We start from the raw sequence: 14,389 nt of genomic DNA, 5'->3' as shown, positions 1-14,389 counted from the left end.
AGAGCTTTTGCTTAAATATTAGGGATAAAAAAAAATCACATTTCCAGAAATCAAAATGACAAATTTCGTGGAGTGGGGGCATGAGAGAAAAATGAGGAAAGAATGGCACCAGGAGAGCTTAGTATGCTGTATATGGCAGTGCTTTTGAACAACTCTTTCCGTGAGTCAGAAAAATCTGAGCAACAGCTGCAATTAGGGAAGATCGTCACTCTCAATCAAGGTTCATGGGTGGGGGATGAGATGAGATGAGGGACAAAGGGGAAGGAGGAGGGAGTGGGGAGGGGAGGGGAGGGATGAAAATGAAGGCTGGGCACATCCTGTACACTCATGACATCATCCTCCTGCTCATATATATATATGGGGAATGGCCAGAGCATCTTTCATAGTTCACTCACTTTCAAAGCCAGCTGAAGGCAAGAGAGAGCACCAGAGAGCTCCTTCAGTGTCTTTCTGACTGTCTGCACCTGCTTGTCAGAAGGCTGAAAGATGATGGCAGGAATGAACATCCAGCTGGTGTGCCTGATGCTTCTGGCTTTCAGCTCCTGGAGCCTGTGCTCAGGTAAGCTCAACTACATCTCACAACTCCCTGAAGTGATTTCTCTCACAGTCTGATGCTACTCAGGTTAATGAATCCAGGAGGAGTCTCTCTCTCTCTCTCTCTCTCTCTCTCTCTCTCTCTCTCTCTCTCTCTCTCTCTCTCTCTCTCCCTCTCCCTCTCTCTCTCTCTGTCTTTCTAACTGCCTTTTAGTGATAGAAACTGTGAATATCACGTTTCTCTCCTGTTCTGGTTATAACAACTGAAATGTTTATTTTCCTTTCAAGAATCTGTAAAGCAGTAAGTGTGGTTACAAGGAAATAAACCATATTCATTCTCCTTTGGAATATCACCACTAAAGAGAAAATAAATAAGAGTCCTAAATCAAAGATAAAAATTTGAATTGGGCTGGTCATGACTGAGAATAGCAGTGCTTGTCAGCATGCAGACATAAAACATCACATTCACAATCTTTCATTCTCATCTTTTCTCATTCTCTTAGGTGACTTCTCTCATTCACTTACCTTTGTGATTTTCCTCAAATTATTTTTGACTCTATTTGTGTGTTAGGACATGGGAAATAAATATCAATAAGTAAATGAGTGAGCATTATTTTTACAGAATATTATTTCTAATGCAACACAAAATGCCCCAAGTCCTTTCTGAAAGTATATTTTATGGTCTTTCATTGTTACAGAGTCGTGATATTAAATATTGCTGTTGCTTTTTCGAATGTAATTTAAGAAGGCACAAACTATAGCCATAAAATTGGTATACTTATATTTATAATAAAATTTAGCTCTAAAGTGTTTTGTACATAACAGTAAAGGGGGAGGAATGTATTATTATCAGATATGTATCAAGTCTCCTTGAAAATAAGATACATTTAAAAGAGTAATGTGAAATATTTTGATGATTGCAGTGTGTTTTAATTAATAATTGAAAACAATTGAACAAACACATTCATAGTGGAAAATCTTATGGGATCAATGGAGTAAAATCACTTAACTTATACTTGTAGATATTATAGTTAACAATTGGGACCCGGGATTGTTAGTTCAAACCCCTGCTAGGATCGACGAGTACGAAGATAACTCTATCAGCATGGAATGTGATTTGTTGAGAACTATTTAATTATTTTATTAACATAATACCCTGTAAATATTTTATGAGAACTATATAGTTTTCTGTAACCATGATTTTATTAAATAGTTCCTGAAAATAGTCATAATCAGAGATTTGAATGTAATTAGAGATTAAAATAGGTTACTGATTAAAAACTATATCAATTCAAATCATTTTCTGTGACAAATGCACAATTTCATCGGTGATTAATACAATTAATTGCAGTATTCATTTTGAAAAACAACAAACATGTATTTGTAATAAGCCGAGCAAAAGGGTCTCAGGAATAACTTAGTTATTACATGCACTTTATCAGTGGGTTGCATCAGGTGGGACCCTGTGTTTTAAAGACTACGGAGTAGAAGCTAGGGCAATTTTAAGCTCTGCCTTGTTTTTATCATAAGAGGCTAGTGGATATTAAAATGCTCTACAACTGTTTAGTATTTCTAAATTCTGCTTCTCTGTACAACGCTCATAAATGGAGTCATGGCAAATGTGCTCCGAAATGAATTAGGGATCTGTTTTCAATACTACTCACCATGTGTTGATGGAGACCTCTGCCTTTGCTTCAGCCGTTCCCTCACTTGCTTATGAGAAAATTGAAAGCACACAATTCAAAGCTCTTACTTGAAACAGAAACTGATTCCTCCAAAGACTGTTTTATGAAATGACATTTGTAGTGAAGTGAATCTCAGTATCATTTTTATTCTAAAATTACCAGTGAGTAATTCCCTATGGCTTTGCCAGGAAATAAAAAAAAAAAAGAAGAAAAAAATGACACTTGTATTTGTATTTTATTTTGTTCTTTATTCCACACTTATTTTCTATATGTTGAAATACTGATGGTAAGAATGAGACCTACTGCAGCATATTTGCTGAGGTCTATATTATACAATATAATTAAATGTTTTACTGAGACTCAGAAATGAAAATTCTAAATCACGAATACTTTGCTTAGCACATTATCATGTGCTCATTTTCTTAGAAGCGATTCTACTACTGTAGCTGTTAGCAGAAAATTATGCTGTGGTGTGTTTCTCTATGAATACTGCTTTGAAGGAATTATGTGCAGAAGACAATAAGCTTCAAAGACTGATTCTTTAAATTAATTTGAAATACTTTGGTTGCAATATAATTACAGGATGTGTGATTGCATAGTAAATGTGTGGTTTTGATTTTATTCAGACTCAGAAGAGGACATGAGAGCATTAGAGGCAGACTTATTGACAAACATACACGCATCAAAGGTAATTGTTTTCTTTTCTTTAATCCAGGCTTGAAGGACATGTGAATTTCCACTCTAAACATGACATTATTTTCTTATCTTAATCAATATAGGTATAGTTACCTATCACAAAACTGGAAAGGTCTTTGGGAGACATTTCCTATTTGAAAGATTTCATTATTTTCCTTTCAACCTTCCTAATGCTGCAACCTTTTAGTACAGTTCCTCTTGCTGTGGCAACCCAAACCATAATATTATTTTCATTGCTACTTGATAACTCTAGTTTTGCTACTGTTATGAATTGCAATGTAAATATATTTGGAGCTAGAAGTTTGCCAAAGGGTTTGTGATCCACAGGTTAAGAACCAATGTTCTGAGGAGTCAAACGTGTTGATATAAAAGAGAAAATATCTATAGGACTGTCAGTTTGTATATTTCAATTTTAATTAAGCAGCCACAGAGAATGTTATAGAGACAGAAAAACATACTTACATTGTTTCCATGATTACTAGACTAGCAGGGTGAAAGGTATATGGGCTTCCAGTTAAATAAACAAGTGAAATCTAATTAAAGTTTTTTATTTTACATGTTTTTGTTAGTTGTGGAAAAAAAGTGTTTCCTAAAACATGGTATCAAGGTAATATAGGGAGGAAATATGGCATAGAAGAAAGCTATGGACATGCAAACATTAACCTTGAGATCCAGTCCTGAAACCACCACTTCTGGTCTATAATGCTACTGTGTTAGTCAGCAAGACTGGTCTTGGCTTTTCAAATCTTTTTAAGTGCAGTGATTGGAGTGTAGAACCTAGACATTTATGACTCTCTGATGGGTTATTATAAACTCTACTACCTTTGACAGAGTTTACTTTCTCGTTCCCTCAAAATTGTTAGCTATAGATATTTAATTTTATTTAATTTATATAACTCAGTGAAGTTCTGTATTCTGAGCAAAATTTTGAAAGCCTTTTGAAACACCTTTTCTAGTTACCAACCTTTGCCTGGGAACAAAACTGGTAATATATCACATTACCACTCTACCCTATGAAATTAATTGATTCAGAGTTAGTGAATCATTGTGTATCAAAATTGATGGTTAGAATACAGGTTTCCAATGAAAAGATAGGGAATTGTTTTAAGATTAATTCATTCCTTTATACATACTGAGTTAAAAACTGTAGTAGCAAGGTTGGAAATTAATTAAGACACTGACCTAAACTCTGAAGCAATATTCTAATTAGTTCTTCAATACAGAGCACTTCCTTAGTTGAATGAGCATATTCTAGGTTCAAAAATCTCTAGTATGCAAAGGCAATTTTATTGTGTTTGACACTGAGCAGAAAAGACAGATATGTACTTTGCATGTTTGTGATTGAGAGTACATGATAATATTACCTTACAACTATTGAAGATGTGTGTTCTGAGAACATGTGAGAGTTTGGGTTACTCTCTCTGACCAAGAAAATGCAAGAAAAAAAATTCAATATCTGGAACAGTGTCGTCTTTTCCACTGAAGAAAATATGGTGCAATGGTGTAAATTCAATCGGTCTAACGTAGTTCAAGATGAAGTATTTATATTATATTGCTTCATTTCAGCTGAGATAAATAAGACACAATCTTTGATGAGAAAGGTATCCAGACATAAAAAATTTTGGTGCTAGGATAAAAGTAAAAAGCACAGCTTATGTTTTGCTATGACATCACTTTATCATTCATTTCTGTCACTCAATCATCTTTGTATGTAAATGAGAACTCTCGATATATGATCACCTTAACCAAATGACTGCATTTAAAACTCTAATGAGAAGAATATTTGATTCTTTTCTTGCAATGCCATTATTACAAGCTCCAGAGATCATGAGCCTTCCTCTTCCCTCTTTTTAAATCAAGTATGTGAACAATTTCTATTTTAGGATAGAGTTGTTTAGACATTTGAAAAGCAATTACTAAAACTATCTAGGTAACGGGAGCTCAAGTGAATGGCTAAATTAAAATAGCAGACCCAGGAGTATTTGTTTGTTGTTCTCAATATACACACACACACATATAATCATCACTGGCATTGAAGTGTACTTTAATAAAAATTAGTTCCAGTAAAGCATGTTTTTATTGGAAGCTAACTATATTATTGTTTGTAATCAAACTCAAATCCTTATATATGGTAGGAGTTCAATGCATGTTTATGAATAAGCAACTGGAATCCAAGATCTGTTGCAAGCTCTCATATTTTTAGTCAGATGTAAATTTTAGAGCTAGATGACACCTGATGACTTCAGTTACTTGCACTTTGCTGACATCCCAAGATTCACCACCTGCTAAGTTGATCTCAGTTCAGTGAATCATGGGTACTGAGGGTTAACGATAGCTCTTTGGTCACATTTAATAATGAAACACACATGACAAGGACTATAGTTAGAATTTGTTATTTAGACAGAAAACTTTTTCCAAATATATTATCAAAAACATGTCTATTCCATTCCATTCTAGTCTAGTCTAGTCTATTTTCCACTAATCCACATACACATTCACATATAAGATTTAAGGATATCTATTTTAAAAACCTTTCCATTTCCTTGAATGCTAATGACAGTAGAATGTCCGTTTAAAATAGTGGAGGTGTGTATATAGTTTTCACTATAAGCATCACCACTGAGATAAAAAAAGAAACAGACTAAGCAGGTTGCATTTATATGTATTTGTGCATATGCATACACAAGTATACGTGTATGTTTACAAAAATAATAATCAAAGAAAAAGAGGCCATAAACTTAAGAGTAGAGGGAGACATGGGAGGTATTCAAGGGAGGGTATCTGAGAGAGGATGGAGGGAGGAAAGGGCAGGGAGTGATGTAATTCTATTTTAATTTAAAGTATAATTTTAAAATGGTTGAGGGCAGAAGCAGTGTTCCAATGAACTAATTTTAGGAAAACACTGAGATAGAAACTCTCTAAAGAACTTTCTAATTGTAAAATTGAAATAACCTATGAACTGGTAAGGTACGAGATATTAGTGAAATTAAATGAAGAATGCTTCTTCTAAAATATCCTACTAACTCAGAACATTGCATGCAATGGCTGGATAACCTTGTTCAAGGCAGGTAGTAGAAAGGATTACAAGCTTTTTGAAAACAGAGTGAATATCCTCATACTCAGATTTTAATATCTGTGAGTTAAGAGTATAATAAAAAAAGAGATTCACACACTCAAGTTTTATTGCAAGTAGAACTTAAAATATAATGGTTTTAACATAACCAATGCATATTTCATACTCCACTAACAGACTTTAATTGTAATATCTTTTTTTTTCAATATTTCAGATCAGTAAAGCAAGTCCTCCCTCTTGGAAAATGACCTTGCTAAATGTGTGCAGCTTTATAAATAACCTGAACAGCCCAGCAGAGGAAGCAGGAGAAACGCATGAAGATGATCTCGTTGGAAAAAGGAAACTTCCCCTTGTTCTAGATGGCTTTAGCTTGGAAGCAATGCTGACCGTATTCCAGCTCCAGAAAATTTGCCACAGCAGGGCTTTTCAACACTGGGAGGTATAACAGAAATTTAGATGGGCATGAGAGTCATTGTAGTAGTGGGATCTCATTTGTATTCAGTTCTATACCCTCATAAAAGCATAGTAGGGAGACTTACAAATACTAGAAAGTAATGAATCCTACTTTGAGACCTTTCTGGACTACATAGGCCAGCCAGGGTTACACAGCTGTTAAGACCTTAACTTCAAAATGTCCTGAAAATATTTGGAGATGAACAAACTTTTTTCTTCCATCTTAAAATGTTAATGGTAGGCCGGGCGGTGGTGGCACACGCCTTTAATCCCAGCACTCGGGAGGCAGAGCCAGGTGGATCTCTGTGAGTTCGAGGCCAGCCTGGGCTACCAAGCGAGTCCCAGGAAAGGTGCAAAGCTACACAGAGAAACCCTGTCCCGAAAAACGAAAAAAAAAAATGTTAATGGTATATATGAAGCACATTTAAACCATATATGTAAATGATGAAACACTGACATAATTTCTTCATTATATTGGTAATAGTGATATGTATCAAGAAATTTAAGTCAATCCAACCTTTATTCCTAAAATAAAAAATTATGCATAATTATCTATAAACAAACACAATGCAAATTTTCAAAGAAAAGAGTAAAAATCCAAGGTTTCTAGTTGCCACTCACAGACTAGCATGTGCATAGGAATTTTTTCAGCTTTTATATTTGATTATTGGGCAAGTACAATATTTCTTAATTTTTCAAATAATATTATATATAATGTATATATGTGTGCACACATACATACATTCACATATGGAAAGGCCTTTTCATTCTATATTAGCAGACAAGTGCTTATAACTTTTATTATCAACATTTCATATCCATATTCCAGCTCTTTTGTCAATTAAGTGTTCTGAAACAGACATCGTTGCGTTAGCCATGGTCCTCTTTGGACTCAGAACTTAAATTCAGAAAAGTGAAGTACCACCCCTTAGGTATATCCAAATTGGATTCTGTTCTCCAAACATTAGCTTTAACTTCAAAATCTACTTTCCTACTGATAAAATAAGCACACAAGACATCATTGAAGGAATGACATTAAGAATGCTGATGTACCTTTAGATTATTTATTCATTTTTTGGGAAAAGGTCTTAACAGCTGTGTAACCCTGGCTGGCCTGTGTAGTCCAGAAAGGTCTCAAACTTGTAGCAATCCTCTCGCCCCCGCCTCCAAAGTGCCAGTATCAATGTGTGTACTACCATGTGTGGTTGACTATCTTAAAAGGGAGAGAAAAAAACTGAAAATGGTGGTAATCTACCAATTACCAAAAGAGCAACACGTTATTTTTTTTATAGTCTTGACATACATTTGACTAAAAAATAAATTGGAGCTTTGGGAAGAAGTAACAAAAATTTGAGCCAAAAGAAGGAAAATGTGGAAGACAACCGAATCTTCCTAAAAAGAAAAATGGATGCTATTACACTTCTCTGATTGGAGAAACATTATTTTTCAGATCAAGGCCTGAGAGGCTTGCTTAATGTTTTAGATTGTGGGCTTACACCAGCATTGCAGATCTGAGGGTGCCCTCTCTGTTAATATAACAAGCCTGTAAGTGGCTGCCACAGAAATACCTCGTGAAAGGAGGAAATGCAGGCAGAACTCCTGGTGTTTATACTAACTGGTAAACATAACTATGCTTTCCAGATGAAAAACCAAAAAGGCTAGTTCAAATTATCTTGTTGTACTCTTCATCCTTTAATTTTAATTCCAGCTAAATGGAACAGTCTTTAAAACACTATTTAGCTCAATAAAACTTGAAAATTCAGATCTTAGCAGAGGGAAATGCCAATTATGCCTTATTTATCCAGAGAAGAAAGACTCCCCCAATAAACTAATTAGCATATAAGTCAACTGAACATAAGCCTGAAACTCTTGTTATTTTAACTGTTGAGTCATTTAAAAATAAAATGATAATATCATTCTGAGTATAGTAGAAGTAATTACAGGCTATAGACTTTAAAGAAAGTAAAGATTAAAAACCTAGATCGCCTGACAGGAGCTGCTTTGCCTTCTCTGAAACTCAATAACTGTGGAATGAAACAAAATACTTGGTGATAGGATGGTATGCATGCACATTACAATTGAAATATCAGTATTCGTTATTGTGATACCAAAGTTTGGGAGACAGCTCTAATCTGAAGAGATCTTAGCAATTTAAATAGAGTTTCCATGTTTGTTGATTGGTACAACATCTAAGATACTTGGAACAGGCAATTCTTTCTTTGTTTAGGAAACTGGTTACTGGCATGACTTTCAAGTCATATCAGTAATCGACTTAAGCCAACCTAAAATCCTGTTATCTTCTTATTCCAACGGATTGTGAGATTCAAAACTATATTTATTGTGATACATTTCACATCATTTTGGACTGCCATTAAATCTTCAAAGCCTCAAAACTAATTTGTAGGTGTCTCTGGTGTAGCCCGTCAGCTGAAAAATATAAACACATTTTTTAAAAGAGGTAGGCTGGTGAGCTGGGGAAGGGCATAAATAATCAGAATGATTATGATCTCATTCCATCTCAGTCATTGATAACCATCTGTCATGGGACAAAATAGTTTCCCTGATCCTACAGGTACATTTTGATTCAAATAAATAGAATACAATGTGGGGAATTATCTGAAGTATATTTCATGCATGTAACTTCCCTTTGTGTTTTCTTTATTTTAGATAATCCAGGAAGATATTCTTGATAATGGCAACAGCAAAGATGAGAAGGAGGAAGTGATAAAGAGAAAAATCCCTTACATTCTGAAAAGGCAGCTGTATGAGAATAAACCTAGAAGGCCCTACATACTCAAGAGGGGAACCTACTATTACTGAGAAGCTGGTTCTTGACCCGTGATTGGGATTGATCACCTTTTATCTAGATATATAATCATATGCTTATCTAGATATATAATTACATGTGTGTGTAAATGTGATATAACTTGATTATTTCATCTCTTCCACTATTGTGGTGTATTGGATGTTATTTTTCTGCATTCATGGAAATTGAACTAAATGTTTTCAAATAAATGTAGATCTTGAGCATGATCCTGTGTTCTGTATAATTGGAACAGATGATAATCATATCACATTGAATGTTCTGTAATTTTGCAAAATATATTATGGGATGTCTGAACAGTCATCACATTTGGCATTTTATAGGAAATCTATAAAAGATGATAACAAAGTTGAGCACACATCAGTAACCCAAAGCAAAACAATGGCACCAGTTTGTCATTTGATTGCTTTATTTTTTTTTTTTTTTTTTTTTTTTTTTTTTTTGGTTTTTCGAGACAGGGTTTCTCTGTGTAGCTTTGCGCCTTTCCTGGAACTCACTTGGTAGTCCAGGCTGGCCTCGAACTCACAGAGATCCGCCTGGCTCTGCCTCCCGAGTGCTGGGATTAAAGGCGTGCGCCACCACCGCCCGGCTGATTGCTTTATTTTTAATTGAAAGAAATATACACTGCTTTGCAAAAACCACTGACTCATCTCTCAGTACAAAAGAAAGTTACTGTCCTGTAAAGGCCCATCTGAAAGAATTGTTAATTAAATGTTGTTATTTATGCTTATCTCAGTGTATCTTTAAGTGAATATTTTGCCTGTCAAATGAAGTTGATAGTTAATAAAATTCAACAAGTCATCAGAATTTAATGCTTTATTTCAGATTTACTTATTTTACGAGAATTCATCTTAATCCCCCCCCCCTTTAAGCTAGAATAGCATATGTGTGTTTTTAAGTGTCACTTAGGGATTTTGTAATTAATATTTTCTTCTCACGGGGAAAGTATATTTAAGCCAATAGCTGAGCATCTAACAATTCCTCTTGACTTTCCTTTAAAATCATAGTTAGGACCTGATATACCTTTTCATTTCACTGTCGTCTGTGACCTTCTAAATTAGTTGTTCCCTTACTGGGTCCAGGAAGACATGCTCTTACAGGACTGTAGTCTATCCATTGATACCCATAACAGATGAATTCAGAGCTCAGCTAAGTTGTCTTCAGAATGCTAAGTCTTTTTTGATGAGATTGTTTTTCTCCAAGCTCAGCACTACTCAGAGGAGGGTTTGTGAGAACCTGACAGATTGTGAAGTTTTCTTCACCAAACTCTTCTACCACTGCCTCTTCACCATCCTTAGAGTCTGTATATCTTAGCATTTCAAGTGTCCACAGAGCCAACCAATAGAGCAAACGCTGTCATGGAGACTAAGAATGTATTCTCAAGTTCAGAATGTCCAGATTGCACTCACTTTGTTTACTGGCAAACATGGGCGACTGTGGCTCTTCTCTTTTGTTTCCTTAGCTGGAAAAAGAGATAAGAGTGCGATTTGAGAAAAGGTGAAATGGTCTGATTACACACATGTTTTAGCATATATTACATAGTACAGATGATTGTGGTGAATCACTTTAAGGATACACTACATTCAACAGTTAATACTTCCAGTTGTACAAATTTTCTCATGATATACCTTCGTGATATATCATTTTACTATCATTAGTAGAGATCCCAATATTCTCCTAGAATACCTTGTAATTTATTTTATTAGCCATGGAAGTCATGTTTCATCTGCAAATTTCTTTTTAAAACCAATATCATCTCCCTTGAGTTCTTTATACCATTTTTACTGATTTTTCCTCTAAAACTCGTGGTCACTATTTTCAACTATTACTCACTTTTCCTCTATACTTTATAACATAGAGTGAAGAAATCTAAACACCTCCATACAATTTTCTTTGCATTTAAAGACTACACGTTGTTCCAAGTATAAGGTATATAGGAAGAAAAAAAAATACAAAATTGTGATGAAAATTATGAGAAATAAGTAAGTGAAGTGTATCATATTTAAGGAATTGAAGACTCATTTCCAAGATGTCAGTTTTTCAAACCTGGTTTACAAACTCAATGCAACTTCCAAATCCTCTCAGTGAGTCATTTAGTGGTAGTGGGCAAACGGATTAGAAAGTTTATATTAAAGACAGAAGATTCAGACTAACAAAATAATACCAAACCACTTATCTTAGCATTCTGACACCATCCTATTTCAAGACTTACCTTAAAGCTATGTTAACCACAGAAGTGTAGCTTTGAAAAATGTATAAAGTAATACATCAATTAAACACCATCGAATGCAGAGATAGATCCAAATAAACTTGGATCCATATAAACATGGCCCTTGGAGAAATGAAAAAGGATAATTCAGTGGAAAAAAAGTCTTTCCAACGAATGTGACCACAATGACTATACAGGCAGATACAATTAAATCTAAACAGAAACCCTATACACTTAAAGACTACTTCAAGATGAATCACAGACCAAAATATAAAACACAAAACTCTAACATTTACAGCACTGGAAAAAATGTAAATTTCTTTAGTTTGGCAATAAATGTTTAGATACAATTCTCGAAGGGATGAAAATGCCAGTGACATACATAGAATTGTTAACATAAATAGAATTTTTTAAAATCTTGAAATCCACATGCAAACAGGAAAGTAAGTAAATAGAATAAACGGCTTTGGAAAAAAAAAATAAGAACAAAGGACCAGTTCATGAAGAAAGGATTGACTTCTTCAACCAGAAAAGTGGCTTGGGGTCTTGTGCATCCTGGACTCTTGCTCTAGGAGCTGCAAGATTTTTCCTGTTCTGCCTATGCACCATACTGCAGGGTCTGTTGGTCCATGGGTTGCTAGTAGGGGAGGGGGAGACACACAGTTTTATTTTCCCAACTTTAATGATGAGGACAGAAGATAGAAACTACTTGGGTAGGACAGGACCCCAAAGCAGCAGTTGAAGGATGTCCTTGCTGGAGGTGTGAACTGCCAGAAGACAATTCTGCTTCCTCATTCCTTTTTATGTCTTCTCTTAAATGAGCACCTACCTAGAACCTATACACGAGGATGTGTCTGAGACCGAGAGAAAGCATTCAGATTCCTCTGGATTTGTTACCGGGGGAATCTGGGGGGCCCTTTGAGGTCACCTCATGTTATTATGGAAGTCAGGGTCCATTTTTAGTTACATTAATAAAAGAACTTAAGAGTTAACTTAAAACTGGAGGGGAGTTTTATTAGAGTCTAAGAGAAAAACAAAACAAACAAACAAAACACACACAAAACAAACAAACAAACAAACAGCTAGCTTTAAGTTCTGGCAGATGCTTGGTGGGGGGAGCTGGAGAACCCAATGGGAGAAAGACATGCTTTTGCAAGAGTTCTACATGAGAAATCAGGGAATGAATGAAAAACCCCAGAGCATCAAGGAAAGCATGTCCAAGATTTGACCAATATCCAAACAAAAGAGATATAGAAAATGAAAAGTTTGTCCACCATAGTGCTACAGAGCCATGGCAGTGGTACAGGACTAAAGGTCTGTAAGCAGTTGGCAAGGGAAAGCATGACATCTCTTTAAGGGGATAATTAGTCCTCCCTTTTCTCTAGCATGTCTCCAGGTGAGCCAGATTTCCTGGACAGGAATTGGATAGGTTCCTGGCAAGATGATTGATAGACCAATCAGGTTAACTATTTAAAGAAGGAGATAATAGTATGACTACTTTGGGTAGCATAGAATGCTGGGTCTCTACCCAGGTTCACACATGAAACTTAGATAGTATCTTTTGACCTGAAGGAAATAGATTTGCCTTAGTGGACCTCAACGAAGCCCAGGTACCTCCAACTTTTATGTGGTGACTTAAATACTAAAGGCAGTTGTGATACTTTCATTTCAAACATTACCAAAGAAACCAAAGAGAGAGGTCTAAAGTCCATGAGTGAGGTGTAGATGAATTTCTAAACAGTCTTATTAAATAAGAAACACAGCCAAATACAGAGGTGCAAGCCGTAGAGATCAGAGCAATAGCCGCCAACTAACCTTAGCTTACCACCTCACCGTGGCTTCCCTGCCTAACCTGTGCCTTTATTGCCTTCCTGTTCTGCCTTCTCATTGGCTCTAAGCCCAGCCACATCACTTCCTTGCCACTGCCTGTCTATACAGACCTCCAGGTCTCTATGGTTGGTACTGGGATTAAAGGCATGTGTCACCACGCTTGGCTGTGTCCTTGACCACACAGAGACTCGGCCTGCCATGTGATCGGATTAAGGGCTTGTGCTACCACTGCCTGACTTTTGTTTATGGCTACGACCTCTGATCTCCAGGCAAACTTTATTTATTAACATACAAATAAAATATCACATTTCAACACAAATAGACTATCACCACAGTGAGGGATCCTTCCTCAATGTGTTCCAACCCTCTTAAACCTGTATAGCTACCTAGCAATTGACTGCTTCTCCATTCATTACTCCTCTTTTTGCCATCAGTCCTACAAAATGTTCCCAGGCCAGCAGCTTGATGGTACCTCATTTCTTAGGACCTGCTGATACAGATCTCTCTCTCTCTCTCTCTCTCTCTCTCTCTCTCTCTCTCTCTCTCTCTCTCTCTCTCTCACTCTCAATAAAAGGGAAATCACCAATCAAACACATGGCTTTTTTGGTATCATGAGTTTCCTCACACTACCTCTTCAATGGACCATGGGTTGTAGAGTCATTTTTCTTGGTCAGAAAAGTATGGTGTGTTGAGGCCAACTATGGCATCCTGTTCACCTCATTTTGTATATGCGTGTGTGTGTGTTCCCCATAGTGGGTCCACCTGATTACTTTCTCCTCTGTGCTTCAATGTAGAACAGGAATTGTGGGAATTTCCTGATACCCGATTTCCATACTCCTCATCCAGAAGTGCCTGAGGTCTAATTTGGTGTCTAGTACTGTGCTGGTGTGCTGTAGGCCTTCTGTGCACTTCTCTTCTGGGCTCTAGTGTCACGTCTAGGTTCCAGCCTGTTCACACTAAAGCACCCCATAGTCTCCCAGCTTACCCGTCAGGACCAATTGGTTCTAAACTGTTTCATCTTTCTTACTTCCTGGATGAACATGACTTGTCATCACACTTAATTACTTGGGTTTGGATACAGAATA

At 36.1% G+C, this 14,389-nt stretch overlaps 1 protein-coding gene across 1 annotated transcript; it reads left to right on the top strand.

The window, feature by feature from the left end:
- The first annotated feature begins 310 nt into the window (after positions 1–310).
- Positions 311–10,077, top strand: Nts (neurotensin). The gene is made up of 4 exons (XM_052753234.1): positions 311–559; positions 2,846–2,907; positions 6,203–6,427; positions 9,109–10,077. Exons 1-4 carry the CDS (start codon positions 487–489, stop codon positions 9,259–9,261), a joined length of 513 nt encoding a protein of 170 aa, XP_052609194.1. The 5' UTR covers positions 311–486; the 3' UTR covers positions 9,262–10,077.
- Positions 10,078–14,389: the final 4,312 nt, after the last annotated feature.

The sequence above is a fragment of the Peromyscus californicus genome, unplaced genomic scaffold (assembly GCF_007827085.1).
Source record: "Peromyscus californicus insignis strain IS unplaced genomic scaffold, ASM782708v3 Scaffold_24__1_contigs__length_46423439, whole genome shotgun sequence".
Classification (NCBI taxonomy): domain Eukaryota; kingdom Metazoa; phylum Chordata; class Mammalia; order Rodentia; family Cricetidae; genus Peromyscus; species Peromyscus californicus.
The sequence above is the reverse complement of the archived record's forward strand: the minus strand, read 5'-3'. Positions and strand labels throughout refer to the sequence as shown.